Genomic DNA, 16,610 nt, shown 5'->3' on the forward strand with positions numbered 1-16,610 from the left:
TCCGCTTGCAATTTTTTGCTGTTAGTTGAAGTCTCTTGGACTTTCCTACCAAGGGTGGTTTTGAACTGCGATCCTCGGATCTCAACCCCTGGGTCAGTTCACTCATCTGAGTTAATACTGGCAGAAATTTTCAAAGGCTAGCATCCTGTGGAGGGGGTAGACACTGAGCGCAAATTCAGAGTTCAAGATTCAAAATTCCTTGGACCCAAGACGCTGCTGTTCAATCCTGGTGGTCACGCAGCAGATTAGAGCACCAGGACCTCTGTGCCCTGAGCGCTGGATGCCCTGAGACCACCCTCACCCTAGGAGGCCTCCTTCAGGATGGGGACAAGGAGATGGTGGCTTAGAAAGCAGGCAGTGTGCATGCTGAAAGTTCTAGATCTTTTCCATGTGAAGTAAGCCTTCTAGTATGAGTTCAGAAGAGATGAGGAGATTGGCTCTTGTCTGTCAGCAATGGGAACGGGCATCTTACTATCATCTTGTAGACAGGCACTCGTACACAATGCAGGCAGGAAAACGAGGCCCAGGACCTGCAGTCACATGTCCCCGTGGTCCCCACAGGACATGGCTCCACTTACCGGCTCTCCTTTCTCTCCTTTCTGCCTGGGAGAACTCGGAGTTGCTGGCAGTCCTGCTTCTCCCTGAGCAGAGATGAGCATCAGCGTTAGCAGATGTCATGTCTCCTTGCTCCAAGGCGTCGGGGCCAGATCTGCAGCCCCACATGAAGCTAGTGCCCCACCATCCCAGCCACACACACCATCCTCTGGGCTTCCCTTCCCTCTCCACAGGCCCATCCGGAGCCACAGCCATTCTCCTCAGGCCGCTTCCTTGAGGGACCCAGCTGCCCCTTGGCTTTGGTTCCCTCCCTCACCTGTGCTGGAACTTACAAGTAAGCGTGTTTTCTGGTGCTGTTCATGAGAGGAGCTACATGATTGCCAGTAAGGGGATCAGAACCAACATACACTCAAACACATATGCATCCACACACGCACAGATATATATACACACATACACACACAGGCATAAAACATGTACACCGATGCATATGTTCATAATACCCCAACATCTACATACATGTGTGCACATACACATATGCATATGACACAGGCATAATACATACACCCATTCGTGCATACACGTATACACACCTATATCCAATGCATGCACATAGATATATGTACACATATACACATACATGAATAATACATTGCACATCTACACATCCGCATTAACACACATATACACTTACATATATGCATATACACATATGTTCATACCCGTACATACACAACATACACAGATAGTCTTGTACACATACATGCATAATACGTATGCACATTCACACATACAAACACACCTGTACGCGCGCACATGCACACACACACACACACACACACACACACACACACACACACACATCATTGGAAGAGATATCCAGCAGAGAAGCTGGGGATCCTGGACACAGACTCATCATGCGAGAGAGAAATACTGCACAGTGTTCTCTATGTGTTGGATGGTTCTCACATACCTAGGTCTGAGAGACTGACAATATCCCAGTAAAGCTTTGGCTCAGGTGATAAAGCACCAGCCTTGAACAAAAACACATGAATTCAGCCCCAGTAGGGGCGCGCACACACACACACACCCCAATAAAAGCCCAAAAACCTCATCTTCATCTGCCTTTCCATGACCAGTGGAGACAGGAGATGGAAGACCTGATCCCTCAAACCCAAGGACAAGGGAGCCAAGGTGAGGTCAAGAAAACCTCGGCCTGAGCCATCCTCAGTGTGAAGCAAAGCCAGTTTGTGGCCTGAGAGCCACAAACCTGATCTGAGAGCCACACACCTGATCTGAGACCCTCATGCTGGGCCTGAGAGTCCCATGCCTGGCCTAAGAGATCACACACTTGATCTGAGAGCCCCACACCTGGTGTGAGAGCCACATGCCTGGTCTGAGAGCTGGCAAACAGTGGCACAGGTCTTTCTGCTCCTGAGTTGGCAGGAGATTTGGAGGAGTTTTGCTGGCATGAGCCATTACTGATGATGCAACAGGGTTTCCCAAGCCTGCCTGCTCTGAGCACTAAAGCTGGAAGGAAGGAATTGGAGGAATGGGGTCCATTTCCGGCACTGGGTCCCACCCCACCCATGATGGATACAGCCTGCCAGGCCTCCTCTGGCTGGAGAAGCCACCATTGGTGTGTGAGAATGCCCACATCTTTGTCATATGCAACCCAACCTGTCATCCTAGTCACTCAGGAGCCTGAGATCTGAGGGTCATGGTTCAAAACCAGCCAAGGCAGGAGAATTGTGAGATGAGATTCTTATCACCAATTAGAAGCCAAAAGACAGAAAATGGACCTGTGGCTCAAGTGGTATACAGCTCAAGCCTGAAGGGGAAAAGCTAAGGGAACGAGCTCAGGCCCTGAGTTTGAAACCTACTATGAATACAAAGACAAAACATGAGAAGGGGTATCAGTGTTCAAGAAGTAATGCACCCACTACCTGACGAATGTAACTGTAACCTTGACAATTAAAAAAAATTTCAAAAAAGAGCCCCTGACTGCTTAAGAGACTGAAACGATATTTAATATACCTGAAGAATTACATCTAAAGACATGATAAAAAATGGAGCACTGGTGGGTCATCCCTGTGATCCTTGGGGAGCTGAGATCTGAGGAGCCAGGTTCAAAGCCAGCCCAGGCAGAGAAGTGCCTGACACTCTCATCTCCAGTTAACCAGCAAAAAGCTGGAGGTGGAGCCGTGGCTCAAGTGGCAGAGCTCTAGTCTTGAGTGAAACTCAGGGGGCCCTGAGTTCAAGTTCCACTGCACACACACACACACACACACACACACACACACACACACACAGGTTATCTCAAATAAATCCACCTTTATTCTACCCTGAAGATAAAGTCCTAATTTGCTTTCTGTTCTAAATGTGAACACCACAGTGCATGTGACTTGAAACTCCAGGATAAAGTTAGAATTTTAATCACACAGTAAATTTTTCTCAACATTTAGCAAAACAGCAAAACCGTCACGTGGTTGGTGTCAGAGGTATGATGGGTTCTGACCCGTCTTTCTCCTGCTTACACTTCTGTTTGTGAAGCGCAGCCTGTGTGTACTTCCTACCCCCACAGAATGAAACTGTCAGCAGGAAAAATATAGCCTTTGGTTACTTTGTCCCACCACTGGGATAATGTCCTAATTTACATCCTGCTCTACAACTAACTCCCAAGTCTTCTTCCAGTCTCACCTAGCTTGCCTTTGTGGTAAGGGAGGGGGTGTGACATTCCAGGCATCAAGATGCTAGCTCAGTCTCACCATCTCCCTCCTTCCCATTCCATGCTTTTCTAAAGCCAGTCAGCATGTTTCCTTGCTCAGTTTTCATCATTACAAACTATCTATTTTAATTGTAATCATCCTCCACAAATATTATTTTTTAAATGTTATGTACAACGTGTAAGGTCATGCGACAGCTTTTAATTACTGAACTGCTTCCTCCTATCTGTCACCCAATACCATAAATAGCTCGGCATAAATCAGGCTGGAAACGTCTATTATGTAACGATCCAGGGTGTAGTCAGTCAAAAATTATACTGCTTAAATATATCAACCATCTTATCATCTTCCAATCAAAGAAAAATATTATGAGCCCTTGTATCACACAAGCATAGTAAATTAAGAGAAAGTTTTGGAATGATAATACCCCCAACACTGAAATGTATGGCTCCAGGAAGTCTTGGTATTTCAAGTCTGTAGATTGGCATCCTGAGTCATCTTTTTGGGTATTTTTGGAAAGGCATTTGGCTGACTTTCATTTTGCTTGGAATGGGAGGCATAAACGGGGAAGGCAGTGCCCCATTCAGCTAAGTCACTTAAACAAAAGTTATCGTATCTGAAACACTTGGCCCCACTTTGTGTCAGCTGGTCTATGCTGTTCTTCAACCCAAAGTACAGGACAGAAGTTTTCCATTTTTTGAATTATAAGTTGTTGATTACATTTTGCATGTAATTTCCTGGCAGGTGCAAAATTTCTAGGAAATCTAAGGTCCAAATAAGAACTCATCCTCTCACTCCTTCATAGCTTTCCTCAGTTCTTCTTGGTAGATTTCTAAGACTTACTCCCTTCCAAACACCCTGCCTTCAATTGTTGATGAACCAACAGAACAAGAAACAGTGTTCTGGCTACTTGCTAAAAATGAAGCACTAGAAATGAAAAAAAAAAACAAACCAAAACAAAACAAAAGGAGGATAAATATAAAGCCTCCCTTACCTCCTCTAAATTGCACTTAAAATATGTAATTATAAATAGTAATATCAGAGCACACTGTGAGAGCTATAGAAAGTACAGAATCATTACTTTGCTTGGAACAAAATATAGACACAAGAAAGTACAAGTTGTATAGCTGAGTTGAGAATATTTCAAAGGAGGCTCAGGAGCTAGCCTTATGTTTTGTTGCCTTCAGAGCTGACCAAAGGCATGAAGGAGAAATTCCATGTGTCCGTGCTTCCTGGCTCTGCCCACTGGCATGAGCTCTACGATGGCAGTGCTTTTGAATAATATTTGCTGGAAGATGGTAGATGGAGGCCCAGAGCTCTGGTGCAGAGACCTGCCCTGGTGATGCTGCCAAAGAAAATGGTGGAAGCTGGAAAGGACAGTGGTAGATGACACACAAGTCTAGGCATAATGTAGAGTGGACTTCGGCAATAAGAGGAAAAGAAAAAAGATAAAAATACAAAAGAAGAACCTGTCACAAAGGAAAACCAGCTGGATGGGAGTGCCATGAAGCCATGAACCTTGAATAGGCTGAGCGACACTATGCCTGCAGGTTCTGGAAGTGACTGACACAGGGATAGCCAGGGGGAAAGGTGGGCTCTGACCGTGGAATCCCTGTCCAGCCAGCAAGTCCCAGATGGAACACAACACAGGGACAGCCAGGGGAAAGGTGGGCTCTGACCGTGGCAGCTCTGTCCAGCCAGCCCAGTCCCAGATGGAATAAAACTGATGGGAAGACAGACAACTGGTTGCTGCCACCCCACCGGGGATGTGTGCTGCCACCACCTCTGCCATGGCCCTGGTGTCACTCGGCCCCTGGCCTGCCACAGTCCCTGGCGTCAGACCCCAGCTTCCTCAGCCTTTCCACTGAGACTTCAATGCAGGGGCCTCCAGCCTCCAGCTGGTCTCAAGCCAATCTCAAGCTTTCCAGCTTCTGGATCTCTAGCTGGCTGGTGTGTACAATGCAGGGCTGGACCAGCCAGATTCAATTACGTAGGCCTGCCTAGGAAACCCCATTCGACAGTCACAGGAATTACATACATGTGCATATTATGGTAGGATACACACAAGCATATGCGCACACAGACATATTGTTCATCTGTTTCTATCTGAAGAGCCCCAGCCATGTGTGACAGGCCTGGGAAGGGAAGTGCATGAGGATATGGCCTGGCCTAAACAGACAGCCTGTGTCTGGGGCAGAGGGAACAAGGGGTAGGAAGACTAAGACCACCCTTCCATATTGCCGAGTCCAAAGAGAGAAATGGTATCCCTGGAATTCACTGGGACTAAACTCACAAGAACTACGGGAAGGTGGGAAGAGTGCCTCCTTACATGTAAGAATTCACTCTTCAGATGCCACGGGAGGAGTCCACAGACCATCCAAGCCAAAGACTATGGCCCTGCACACCCCCCCAACACACACACTCCACAGTGAACTCATGGACACTCCACAGTGAACTCACACACACTCCACAGAGTGAACTCACACACACTCCACAGAGTGAACTCACCACAGCATTAGCCTCACAGCGCGGGTCTCCAGCTGAGAAGTCTGTGTCACACTGGACTACAAGTTGGTGAAGTTCTATCTATTAAAAAATAATTGTAATACACATGTCAATTTCCCCACGAGTCACAGTTAGGCAGAAAGCCCAGCCTCATCTCTAAGGGAAAATATCTCACTGTATATGTAAAGACCCCTTCAGAAGAGAGTCTTTGAAAGTAATGACTGGAAAGCTGGGTGCAGGTAGCTCACACCTGCCATCCTAACTGTGCAGGAGGCTGAGACCTGAGGACCAGGGTTTCAAGCCAGCTTGGGGAGAAAAGCTGATGAGCCTCTCATGTCCAATTAACCAGCACAAAGCCAGAAGTGGAGCTGTTGCTTAAGGAAAACATCCTCTCCCCCTCCCTTCCTCCCTCCCTCCCCCCCCCCCCCGTCTCTCTCTGTCTCTCTGTCTGTCTGTCTCTCTGTCTGTCTCTCTCTCTCTCTCTCTCTCTCTCTCTCTCTCTCTCTCTCTCTCTCTCTCTCTCTCTCTCTCTCTCTCTCTCTCTCTCTCTCCCTCTCTCCCTCTCTCCTTTTCTCTCTCTCTGTAGTGGGGGCTTGAACTCTGGGTCTGGGCCTTGTCCTTGAACTCTTCAGCTCAAAGCTAGCACTCTACCACTTGAGCCACAGCGCCACTTCCAGCTTTCTGATACTAATTGGAGGTAAGAGTCTCACTGACTTTTGTGCCCAGGCTGGCTTTGAATTGAGATCCTCAGATTTCAGCCTCCCGAGTAGCTAGGATTACAGGCGTGAGCCACTGGCACCTGGCAACATCAGGCTTTTTAACTTAGATAATCTCATTTGTTTTCTAGAAAAAGTCTCATCTGAGTTCTTTCAAGCCATTTTTTCTCATTCAAATGACTACTGACACTTAGTGACTGTTTCTGTTCAACAGGACCCCAAAAACTACTGTCAGGCATGGAAAATGGCCTGCCACACAACACAATTGCTACTTTGAATATAAATAGCTGATTGTTCTTAAATGAAAACAGCAGATAATCTGGAACCCTTTAATTTCATCTTTGTCTAGTCCTGTGTATTTGAAACATACGGCATTTTAGACACTTATTTTTTGAGTTATATTTGTAATTTTTACTATGTTACATTTAATAATCTTATTTTTATGGAAAACAATGATCACATTGAGTTCTGCTTTGTCCCTAGAGAAGAGAAATAAATAAAATAGAAGACAACAGGTTGTCATGTGGTTGGAAATGGTTATCTGGGCTGCACCGGAGGCTTAACACCTGTCCTCCCAGCTACTTAGGAGGCTGAGATCGGAGGACTGTAGTTCAAAAGCCAGCCCAGAAAATCCCAGACATTTATCTCCAATCGACCAGCAAAAAGCCAGAAGTGAAGCACCAGCCTTGAGCACAAAAGCTAAGGGAACTTGGAGCCCAGATTCCAGCCTGGGTTCCACCATGCCAGAAAACAGTTCCTCCCCCGTGGGCAGGCGTGCTGGGCGGCAAGGGCAGTGATGAGCCACCATGGGACGAGACGCCGGGCCCTAGCTTACAGCTCCACCACCACTTACGTCCACGGGTCTGCCGTCCGATGCACGGGAGGCAATGGCTGTCCTTCCCTGTGCATCCACTGTGGCCTGGACTCGGGTTTGCCGGCTTGCAATCAGGCTGCAGTCCAGGTGGACAGACAATGCACGGAGCTGCACATCGATGCCCAGCCTGTGCCAGCGGCCATCAAACAGAGGGCGAAGCTCCCGGTTCTTAAACACGTAGATCAACATGTCTCCTTCAGGGGCCCGGAGCATAAACTCTAGAACCTTCTTCCCTCCATCAACCGCAATAGAAATCTGTAAAAGGGAAGATTATCTGTCCATGTTTTAAGAGTCAAGTTTCAAAATTATTGACACACCCAAATAAAAGCTCAGATGCATGAACTGAATCACTGAGGAATGTTTTAGGGCATTCATTGAGTTTGGTAACAAACCCATAAATGGCTCAGAAGTGTGGTAGTTAGGTGAAGGTCAGCCTATTCCTTTGTGAAATAAAAATGCAAATTTAAATAAAAATAAAATCCAGAGCTGGGAGTTTGGCCTAGTGGTAGAGTGCTTGCCTAGCATGCACGAATACCTGGGTTCGATTCCTCCGTACCACATACATAGAAAAAAAGCCGAAAGTGGTGCTGAGGCTCAAGTGGTAGAGCTCTAGCCTTGAGAAAGCCCAAGGACGGTGCTCAGGCCATGAGCCCAAGCCCAAGACTGGCAAAAAAAATAAATAAAATAAAATAAAATCCACTACTTCAGGCTATACTGCTTAAGTGATATAATGTACATGCACACACATTCACTTATACATAAATTATTCTTTTATGTAAGGAGTCAAGTCTACTGACTTAAGAATAAAGATGCAGGGCTGAAAATGTGGTACAAAAATAAATAAATAGATTAAAGATACAATTTTATTTTGCCTGGAAACTGACATCATCTTCTTTGATCTTTTGATAATTTGCCTGGTAAAAAGAATACATTTTAAACAAATTCAGCCACTATAGAAAGCAGTTTGGAGGTGTCTTAAAGAACTGAAAATAGACCTTCCCTACAATTCCACCATATCACTCCTGGGCATCTACCCTGAGCATCATAACCCAGGATATGATAAGGACACCTGCTCAGCTATGTTCATCTCTGCACTATTCACAATAGCTAAGCGACGGAAACAACCCAGATGCCCTACTGCAGATGAATGGATACAAAAAATGTGGTATATATATATATATATATATATATATATATATATATACAATGGAATTCTACATAGACAAAAGACAAGACAAAATACTGGCATTCTCTGGGAAGTGGATGACATTAGAGTGAATCATGTTGAGTGAGATAAGTCCAGACCAAAGGAACAAAAGGCACATGGTATCCTTAATATGTGGATATTAAATCCAAACAGTACAAGAGCACTGACTCAATATTTGGGTACCCAAGGTTATGGACATGGTCTTGGAGATATAAACATAACTACATAGACATAAAATATATGATAGGCTGTATACTCTATAGACATAATGTTTTATTACATAGATTAATATGTATCTATGACATACAAACCCTCAGCTTCATTTTAATTATGCTATAAAACCTAAGTGCCAGTGATTGTATACACAGATTCCTTTTCTTAAATACTTGTTTATTAAACATGACATTTGAAATACGATGTAAAAAATCAATGTTAATGGGCCGGGAGTTTGGCCTAGTGGTAGAGTGCTTTGCCTAGCCTGCACGAAGACCTGGGTTCGATTCCTCGGTACCACATACATAGAAAAAAGCCAGAAGTGGTGCTGAGGCTCAAGTGGTAGAGCTCTAGCCTTGAGAATGTCCAAGGACAGTGCTTAGGCCCTGAGCTCAAGCCCAGGACTGGCACAAAAAATGTTAATAAATTCTTTAATAAAAAAAAGAATACATTTAATGTAAGTGAACAGAGCCTCAGTTAAACCTTCCCTTTATAAAACTGTACCTGTATTAAAAGCCAAAAAAACAAACAACAAAATGAACAAACAGAAAAACAACCCTGCAGCATTAAGAGAGTCTCTGTGACTGCACAGGAGTGATACACTTGCAAGATGCAACTGGGCCTCCTCCCTCCGGGCCTCCCCCCTCCCACAAGCTTCCAGAGACTAACCCTGCTTGTGAGCTCTCTTCTGATCCCTCCTTAGAGACCCCACCCTGTCTGCCCTACCCCTCACACTCCACCCCTGTCAGGCCTGCCCCTCACACCCCACCCCTGCCAGCCCTGCCCCTCACACTCCACCCCTGTCAGGCCTGCCTCTTACACCCCACCCCTGCCAGCCCCGTCCCTCATATCCCACCTCTCCTAGACACCTGCCCCTTACACTCTTTGCTCCCTGAAGGCAGGGATTCTGGTTTCTGTGTTTCTTATTCTTGTCATGACCTAAGAAATAGCATGTGTAGGTAGTGAAATAAATGTTTAATTAAGCATTAAGAGTATCTAATTTATCAAGGACTGACAGTCACTCACAAAGTAATATGACTGGCACTGTTAGTGAGAAATGGCAGTGCTTAGAAGGGAAGGGAAGCTCAGTGTTCAGAAGAGCGAGGAGGCATCTCACCTGTCCCATCCACCAGCTTCCCACCCCATGTTTAGACAGCCATGTCCTTCTGAGTCCTCTCGGACATACAACATCTGCCCTAGAGCTCCCAGACTGGACACAGAGGCATGCGAGCAGCCCTCGGGCTCTTACCTGCGGTGCGTGCTGCTGGGTCAAACTCTTCCAGAGGAACCACCGCTCCTTCCTGGCACTCCTCCGCACTCGAAACACGGCTGCCACCGTGAATTCCTTGGGGAGGCCGTGGGGGAATATCTCCCTGGGGAGAAACCAGGAGTTACTGTGAAGGCCCAAGCATGACCAGGAGAGAATCAAGCTGTGATGCAACATGCAAGACAGTGCCTCGGCCATAGTAGTTCTCTATGACTGTATAGTGCAGCCAACAGATATATGGAAGCAGCTGTGTCTGTATCTTAGGCAAGGTTTATTCTCTCCCTCTCCCTTTGTGTAATCATCTGGTGTGGAGTTGAAGTTTGACACACATAAAAATAAGGGGCAGAAACCAGGTGCTGGTGGCTCACACCAGTAATCCTAGTGACTCAGGAGGCTGTGATCTGAAGATCGTGGTTCAGAGCCAGCCTAGACAGGAGAATTCCTGAAACTCTAATCAATCACCAAAAAGCCAGAAGTGGAGCAGTAGCTCAAATTGTAGGGCACTCGCTTTGAGCAAAACAGCTAAGTGACAGGGCCCAGAACCTAAGTTCAAGCCCCAGGACTACTAAATGGTGAGACTACAGTCTACATGGTTATGTTTATTCCTTCAGGGGACATTCCAGCAGGAGAAAGCTCAGCCTTCACTCTGCCTCACACACAGTAGAGATCACCTGGACAGAAAGAGTCCCTCTGGATTTGAATGTTGAAACACACTGCTGATTTAAAAATAATGTAAATATTTCAAAGTTTATCATATGAAACTCTTGCAAACAAGATTTCTTAGTACTAATTCATGATGACACCAAGATTAATAAAGAGATTTTAGCTCGATCTGTCACTCCTACAGATTCTTTAAAAAAAAAAAAGGATATTTCTGGTTAATAGATATAATGCAAAAGGCAATCCAAATACCCGGCCCACAGTCTCATTTTTCAGTACTGATCTCTGTATAAACATAAAGAAACTCAAGAAAAGAGTCCATGACATTCATACATTAAATCTAACCTTCATTGACATATCTTTAAGCTGACTTTCAAATTTATTTTCATTAAATACTTTGATAAAGTAAAACTCCTGCTTTTCTTTGGATAACAATGAGCTAGAAGATGTCATATATACACCAAACCCAGTATGCACTGAGATGGTAACTTCTAAGCTTGAATGTTGCTCTAAACTCTGCAGATACTGTGAGCCATTGGAACCAGCAGCCACAAGCCCAAGGGACTTTGCTCTGCTCTCTGTGCCAGCTACAGTCACACTCAGGAGATGCAGGAAGGCAGGGTGGGCCTGAGGTGCCAGTTTTTTACTTACTTAGACAGGACAAACACACACACACACACACACACACACACACACACACGAGTTGTATGCTTATACACACATGTGTGCATATGTGTGCATGTGTCTGTAGAGGAAAACGGCACACCCCACTTCTGATCTGACTTCATGGTAGTTTGGTGTCACATGGTATAAATTATAGTAGCTTAGAAGAAACACCACTACTTTGAACTTAGATCACAGCAATACTACTTTGAACTTTGCTGTATTCTGGACTCATAATACACAATATGCTACACTTCTCAGTGCACAGGGACAGTAGGGAGCCCAGGCCCTGCTGGCTGTGGAATCAGGAGGCCAAATACACACTCACTATAGTGTGGGGACACAGTGACAGAGACAGAGATGGAGATGGGGGTAAAGAGATGGAGGTATCTAGACAGAAACAGTTCTGTCTCTACATAGATAGATGATAGGTAGATAGATGAGATAGATAGATAGATAGATAGATAGATAGATAGATAGATAGATTTTTATGTAGCCAGGGGAAGAATGAAATCATATTATTTGCAAGAAAATAAATGACTCTGGAAAATACCAGTGAGAGAAGTAAGCCAGGCCCAGGCAAACAAAGGACATGTGTTCTCTGTCATATATGGACTTAGAGACAAATCACAGCCTCCCCTATAAGCCCATGTGGAGGAGCATGCTCAACACGTTTCACTGATTAAAGCACACAGTGCACCAGAGTGAACTCCATGGAGGAGATCTTTCAATTAACGAATAATTTAACAAGAATCCTGCATAGCCAGCCCTGGTGCTCTCGCGGGTAGTTCTAGCTACGTGGGAGGTCAAGATCTGAGAATTATAGTTCAAAACTAACCCAGACAGAAAAATTGTGAGGTTTTTATCTCATTAACCAGCAAAATCACAGAACTGGACATGTGGCTCAAGTGATAGAGTACCAGCCTCGTGTGAGAAAGTGAAAGCACAAGGCTCAGAGTTCAAGTCACAGTACTGGCACATGCACACACACACACACACACACACACACACACACACACACACACACACACACTGCATAGGCCTGAGGAAAGGATAGAAGCCACTCAAAGAGGCATGGGACAGATAAGCTTTGAAATGCCCAGAATGCAGACTTCCCAGAAGCTCTATGTCTGGATGTCCTCCTCCTCTCGAGCCCCAGTGCTGCCTGGATTTCCACAACCAATCCTTTCCCCAGAATTTCTTCCCTCTTGGCTGTGACCACCTTTCCTCTTCATGGGTTATTTCCTGAACTTTATTTCCGTTCGTATCACAGGGATTGACCGACCACATCTCTACACGTGAGGAACTCTAGAGCCTCTGTACCCGCTGACCCTCTGAAGAGCCTTCGGTCTAACAGGAGAGCTGTGCAAGGGGCCCTGGGGTTTCCAGACGTGAATCAGCCACTCGGGAGGGTGATCAGGGGTCATGAGTAAGGAACTGTCTGCACCAGCAGCTAAGCCTGATTGTGCATACCTGCCATCCTGGCTGAGGCTGGGATGGTGACAGGTGGGGTGATACACACTGGCTACCCCAGCAATGTAAGGTCACACAGACAGGACAGTCACTACCCAGGCTGGTCTGAGCCTAAAGTGAAAGCCTGACTTGAAAATAACCAAGGTGACAAGGGGTAGAGACCCTGAGCTCTGTCCTCAATACAAGAAAAAGGAGGGAAGAGGAGGAACAGGAGAGAAGAGGACCAGGGAGAAAGAGGAGGAAGAAGAGGAGGAGGGAGAGAAAGGGGAGGAGGAAGAGAGAGAGGGGAAAGGAAAGGAGGGAGGGGAAAAGGGAAGGGAAAAGGAGGAGAGTGTGACAAGCCCCTGTGCCTGTGGAAGGCTTCGTCCCTTGCCTTTCCTCCAGCCCTGCACCAGGTGTTAGACCCCTGACCCTGATGTGTCCACCTGCAGTTTCACCTGGGTTTCCATCCAGCTGCAGGAAAAGGGAGACCAGGGAGCTTAGTCAGATAACATAGTGAGGATCCTGTGGGGAATGGGGCGTTCAACGACTCCCGGCCCTGGCCCTGAGACCCTAGACGAGGCCCGGCTGGAGTTCTCAAGACCACCCGGGTACTGGGCTGTGAGGCTAATGGAAACCCTCTGAAATGCCACCACACCTGCTGGTCAACCTGCAGCACAAAGCTCCTGAATATGCTCCTCAGATCAACAAAAATCTGACTCTCCCAGAGATTTCGGGAAGTACGATTTCAACAACATTCGCCTCTAGTTCCCATTGCGGAAAAGCTTTTCTGAAACCCTTGGATCACTTTTACTCACTTGATTTTGCACTGATGTGTAGCAAAGCGGGATGCAGGAACATAGCCCTGCACTCATCCTTCTCTGCCTGGAGACAGCCATGCTCAACCCCAACTCCTCCACAGAAGCCTTGAAGGCCCCCCGCTGGGGTGACTGCATCCCTTGTGGGCCACAGAGTCCCCTGAGGGCCAGAGTGACCATGGCACAGAGCCCACTATCCATACTTAAAAGCTCAGAGAAAGATATCCTGACTCTAAAGATAATTGATTTAAAGTCAAACTTAACACTTCACAATCAAATCTCCTTCTCTGAGGTACTTTCTCATTTACCATTTAAAATATTTTGTAGCTCATGAATACTTCTATGACAAAATGACATAATTAATATCAATATGTACCAATTCTACTCTTAAAATACCCTCCAAAGTAAATGTAGTTATAGAGTCAATACTTACAAGTAATAATTTTGCTCTTAAAATATACATCGAAATTACTTAACTAGTCTAGATTGAGAGTAATTTTTCAGCCAAGTTTGTGGTTGAAATTTCTTATAACTTCCAATTTTCATTTCAGAGATTTATATTTTGCTTTCAATTTAAAAATATTTTCCTTTCCTAGGTAGGCTAATTTTTTTTGTCGTTTCCCCCCCCCCACACACACACACACTGGCAGGTTAATTTTTAAAGAACCATTTCTGAGTTCTAAAAATACCATGTAAAACAACACTTCTCCCATTGACCATGCTTGTTTATTCCGTACACCATGATGTGGCACAGTGATTTTTCTAGGTCTTGCCAACGTTTCCAGAATGGAAGAGGCGTCTGTTACCAGAGAGATAGAATGACAGCTGGCTCTGTCCAGGATGACCATGCTTGAATATTTCTGAATGGACTGTAATTTCCTACAAGAAACTGTATCCATCACTTCATCAGTGATACTCCCATTAAGAAAAATACAGTTCATCTGTACTCTGCAAATTCATGTAGGCACGTGTACACTTACACACACACACACACACACACACACACACACACACACACACACAGAGTTGGGAGTTCCCAATGAAATATTTTTTGCCTCCATTCAATTTTAAACACATTAATTCTAGTTCAATGTCTTAAAATGCAACTATCTACTTACATTATTGTTAACCTATATTTGAAGCAGTTAGGCTCAGTGAAACTTAAATGTCTACTTTCTATATATTAATAAGAGTTTCCTAAATATTCGTGGACATGTGAAGGCATAAATATATAAAAGTGACAACTATCAATATAAAGATCAATATTTTAAAATGAGGCCCCGTGCTGGTGGTTCACACACTCAGCTACTCAGGAGGCTAATAACTAAGAATGGCAAGTCAAAGCCGACCCAGTCAGGGAAGTCTATGAACCTCTTCAATTAATCAACAAAAAGTTGGAGGTGGAATTGTGACTCAAGTGGCCAAGCACCAAGGGAGAAAGCCCTAGTGCATATATACATTGTTACACACACACACACACACACACACACACACACACGCACGCACACTGTAAAAGTCTTTCCTAATTATTATTCCAAAGGCTCTACGATCCCACTGCAAGAAGGAAGAGGTGCCAACCATTGGGGAAGTGGTTGAGGATCAAAACTGGACCTCCCTGCACTAAAATGGCTATGGGCAGAATGCAATGTTCAAATCAGAGACATGTTCTACAGAGGTTAACAGGGGAATATTCTCTCTCTATGTTGGAGTTGTTTCACTTTCTTCTTTATATTTTTTATATTATCTTTTTTTTTTTGGCCAGTCCTGGGGCTTGAATGCAAGGCCTAGGTACTATCTCTGAGCTTCTTTTACTCAAGGCTAGCATTCTATCACTTGAGCCACAGTGCTACTTCCGGCTTTTTCTGTGTGTGCGGTACTGAGGAATTGAATCCAGGGCTTCATGCATGCTAGGCAAGCTCTTTATCACTAGGCCACGCTCCCAACTTCTTTATATTATATTCATATTGTTTTATGTTTTCCATACTTCTCAATTTTCATAAGGAAAACGGATTGTTACTGATCATTTAAAACAAGTAATAAAACTTCAAGGGCCTGTGGCCATGTCTATAAATCCCACTACACAGGAAACACAGGTAGAAAGATCTGGGTCTCGGCCAGCCTTGAGGGGAAAGGCAAAGAGTCTACCTGCAAAGTTAAAGCAAAAGGGTTCAGAGGTGTGACTCAAGTGGTAGAAAGCCTGCCCAGCAAGCATCTGTGAACCCTAGAGTTCAAACCCCAGTTCCAAAAACAAAGAGAAGTATCCTGGTTCAATTTGGGAGGAGGGGGGAGAAACAACCCTTATCTCCAAAATAACCTAGAAGTTGGCCCTGTGTTTTTCTAGGAGCTACGTGAGGAAGAATTGCACAGACCTGGCCCCCCTCTGCCCCCACAGACCATCTTCCTCCATACCAATTGTCAAGCTGAGCTTTGAAACGCTAGGAAAGACTCACAAAGACTCTTTTCCATCATCACAGACACAAAATACAAAAGTGACTGGAATCTGTAAGTCTCACCAACACAGCTTAATGCTGAATCACTAAGAAAAGGTGTGAAGCACTTAAAATGAAAATTTACTTATTTCAGTATATTCTCCATACACTTCAAATGGAATAGCTATTTATAAAGTCTTTGTTACAAAATTTGTGAAGCTGTATAAAAATCAACATTTTACTAGCCATAGAGGAATTCAGTGGCTGGGACTGTAAGAATAAATGATATTTGCCAAATTTTTATATTGACTGAATATTCTAGGTGTTTTTCCCCACACCTGATTAATGAAAACATCTTTCTTAATCAAAATTATTTAAAACCATTAACAAGTGCAAATAAAGTGAACTCTGAAAGGTTTCAGACCTTGGCATGAGATAGAGGAAGTATTTAATCACTCTGTGTAATCTTAGTTGTTATTAAGTAAGATTGTGTATCCTGAGTCTTGTGGGTTTGTGGGTTGCACT

At 44.8% G+C, this 16,610-nt stretch overlaps 1 protein-coding gene across 1 annotated transcript in view; it reads right to left on the reverse strand.

Annotated features, from left to right (window-relative positions):
• The window catches only part of Col19a1 (collagen type XIX alpha 1 chain), a 159,492-nt gene that overhangs the window by 126,586 nt on the left and 16,296 nt on the right, over nucleotides 1-16,610 (reverse strand). Inside the window, exons 4-7 of the mRNA XM_090337719.1 lie at nucleotides 10,046-10,169; nucleotides 7,356-7,631; nucleotides 5,790-5,867; nucleotides 579-641 (exon numbers count right to left, since the gene is read on the reverse strand). Coding sequence (XP_090193845.1) covers nucleotides 579-641; nucleotides 5,790-5,867; nucleotides 7,356-7,631; nucleotides 10,046-10,169 — 541 coding nt within the window. The remainder of the gene's footprint in view (nucleotides 1-578; nucleotides 642-5,789; nucleotides 5,868-7,355; nucleotides 7,632-10,045; nucleotides 10,170-16,610) is intronic.

Source organism: Megascapheus bottae, chromosome 8 (genome assembly GCF_031878675.1).
Source record: "Megascapheus bottae isolate mThoBot1 chromosome 8, mThoBot2.hap1, whole genome shotgun sequence".
In the NCBI taxonomy this organism is placed as follows: Eukaryota; Metazoa; Chordata; class Mammalia; order Rodentia; family Geomyidae; genus Megascapheus; species Megascapheus bottae.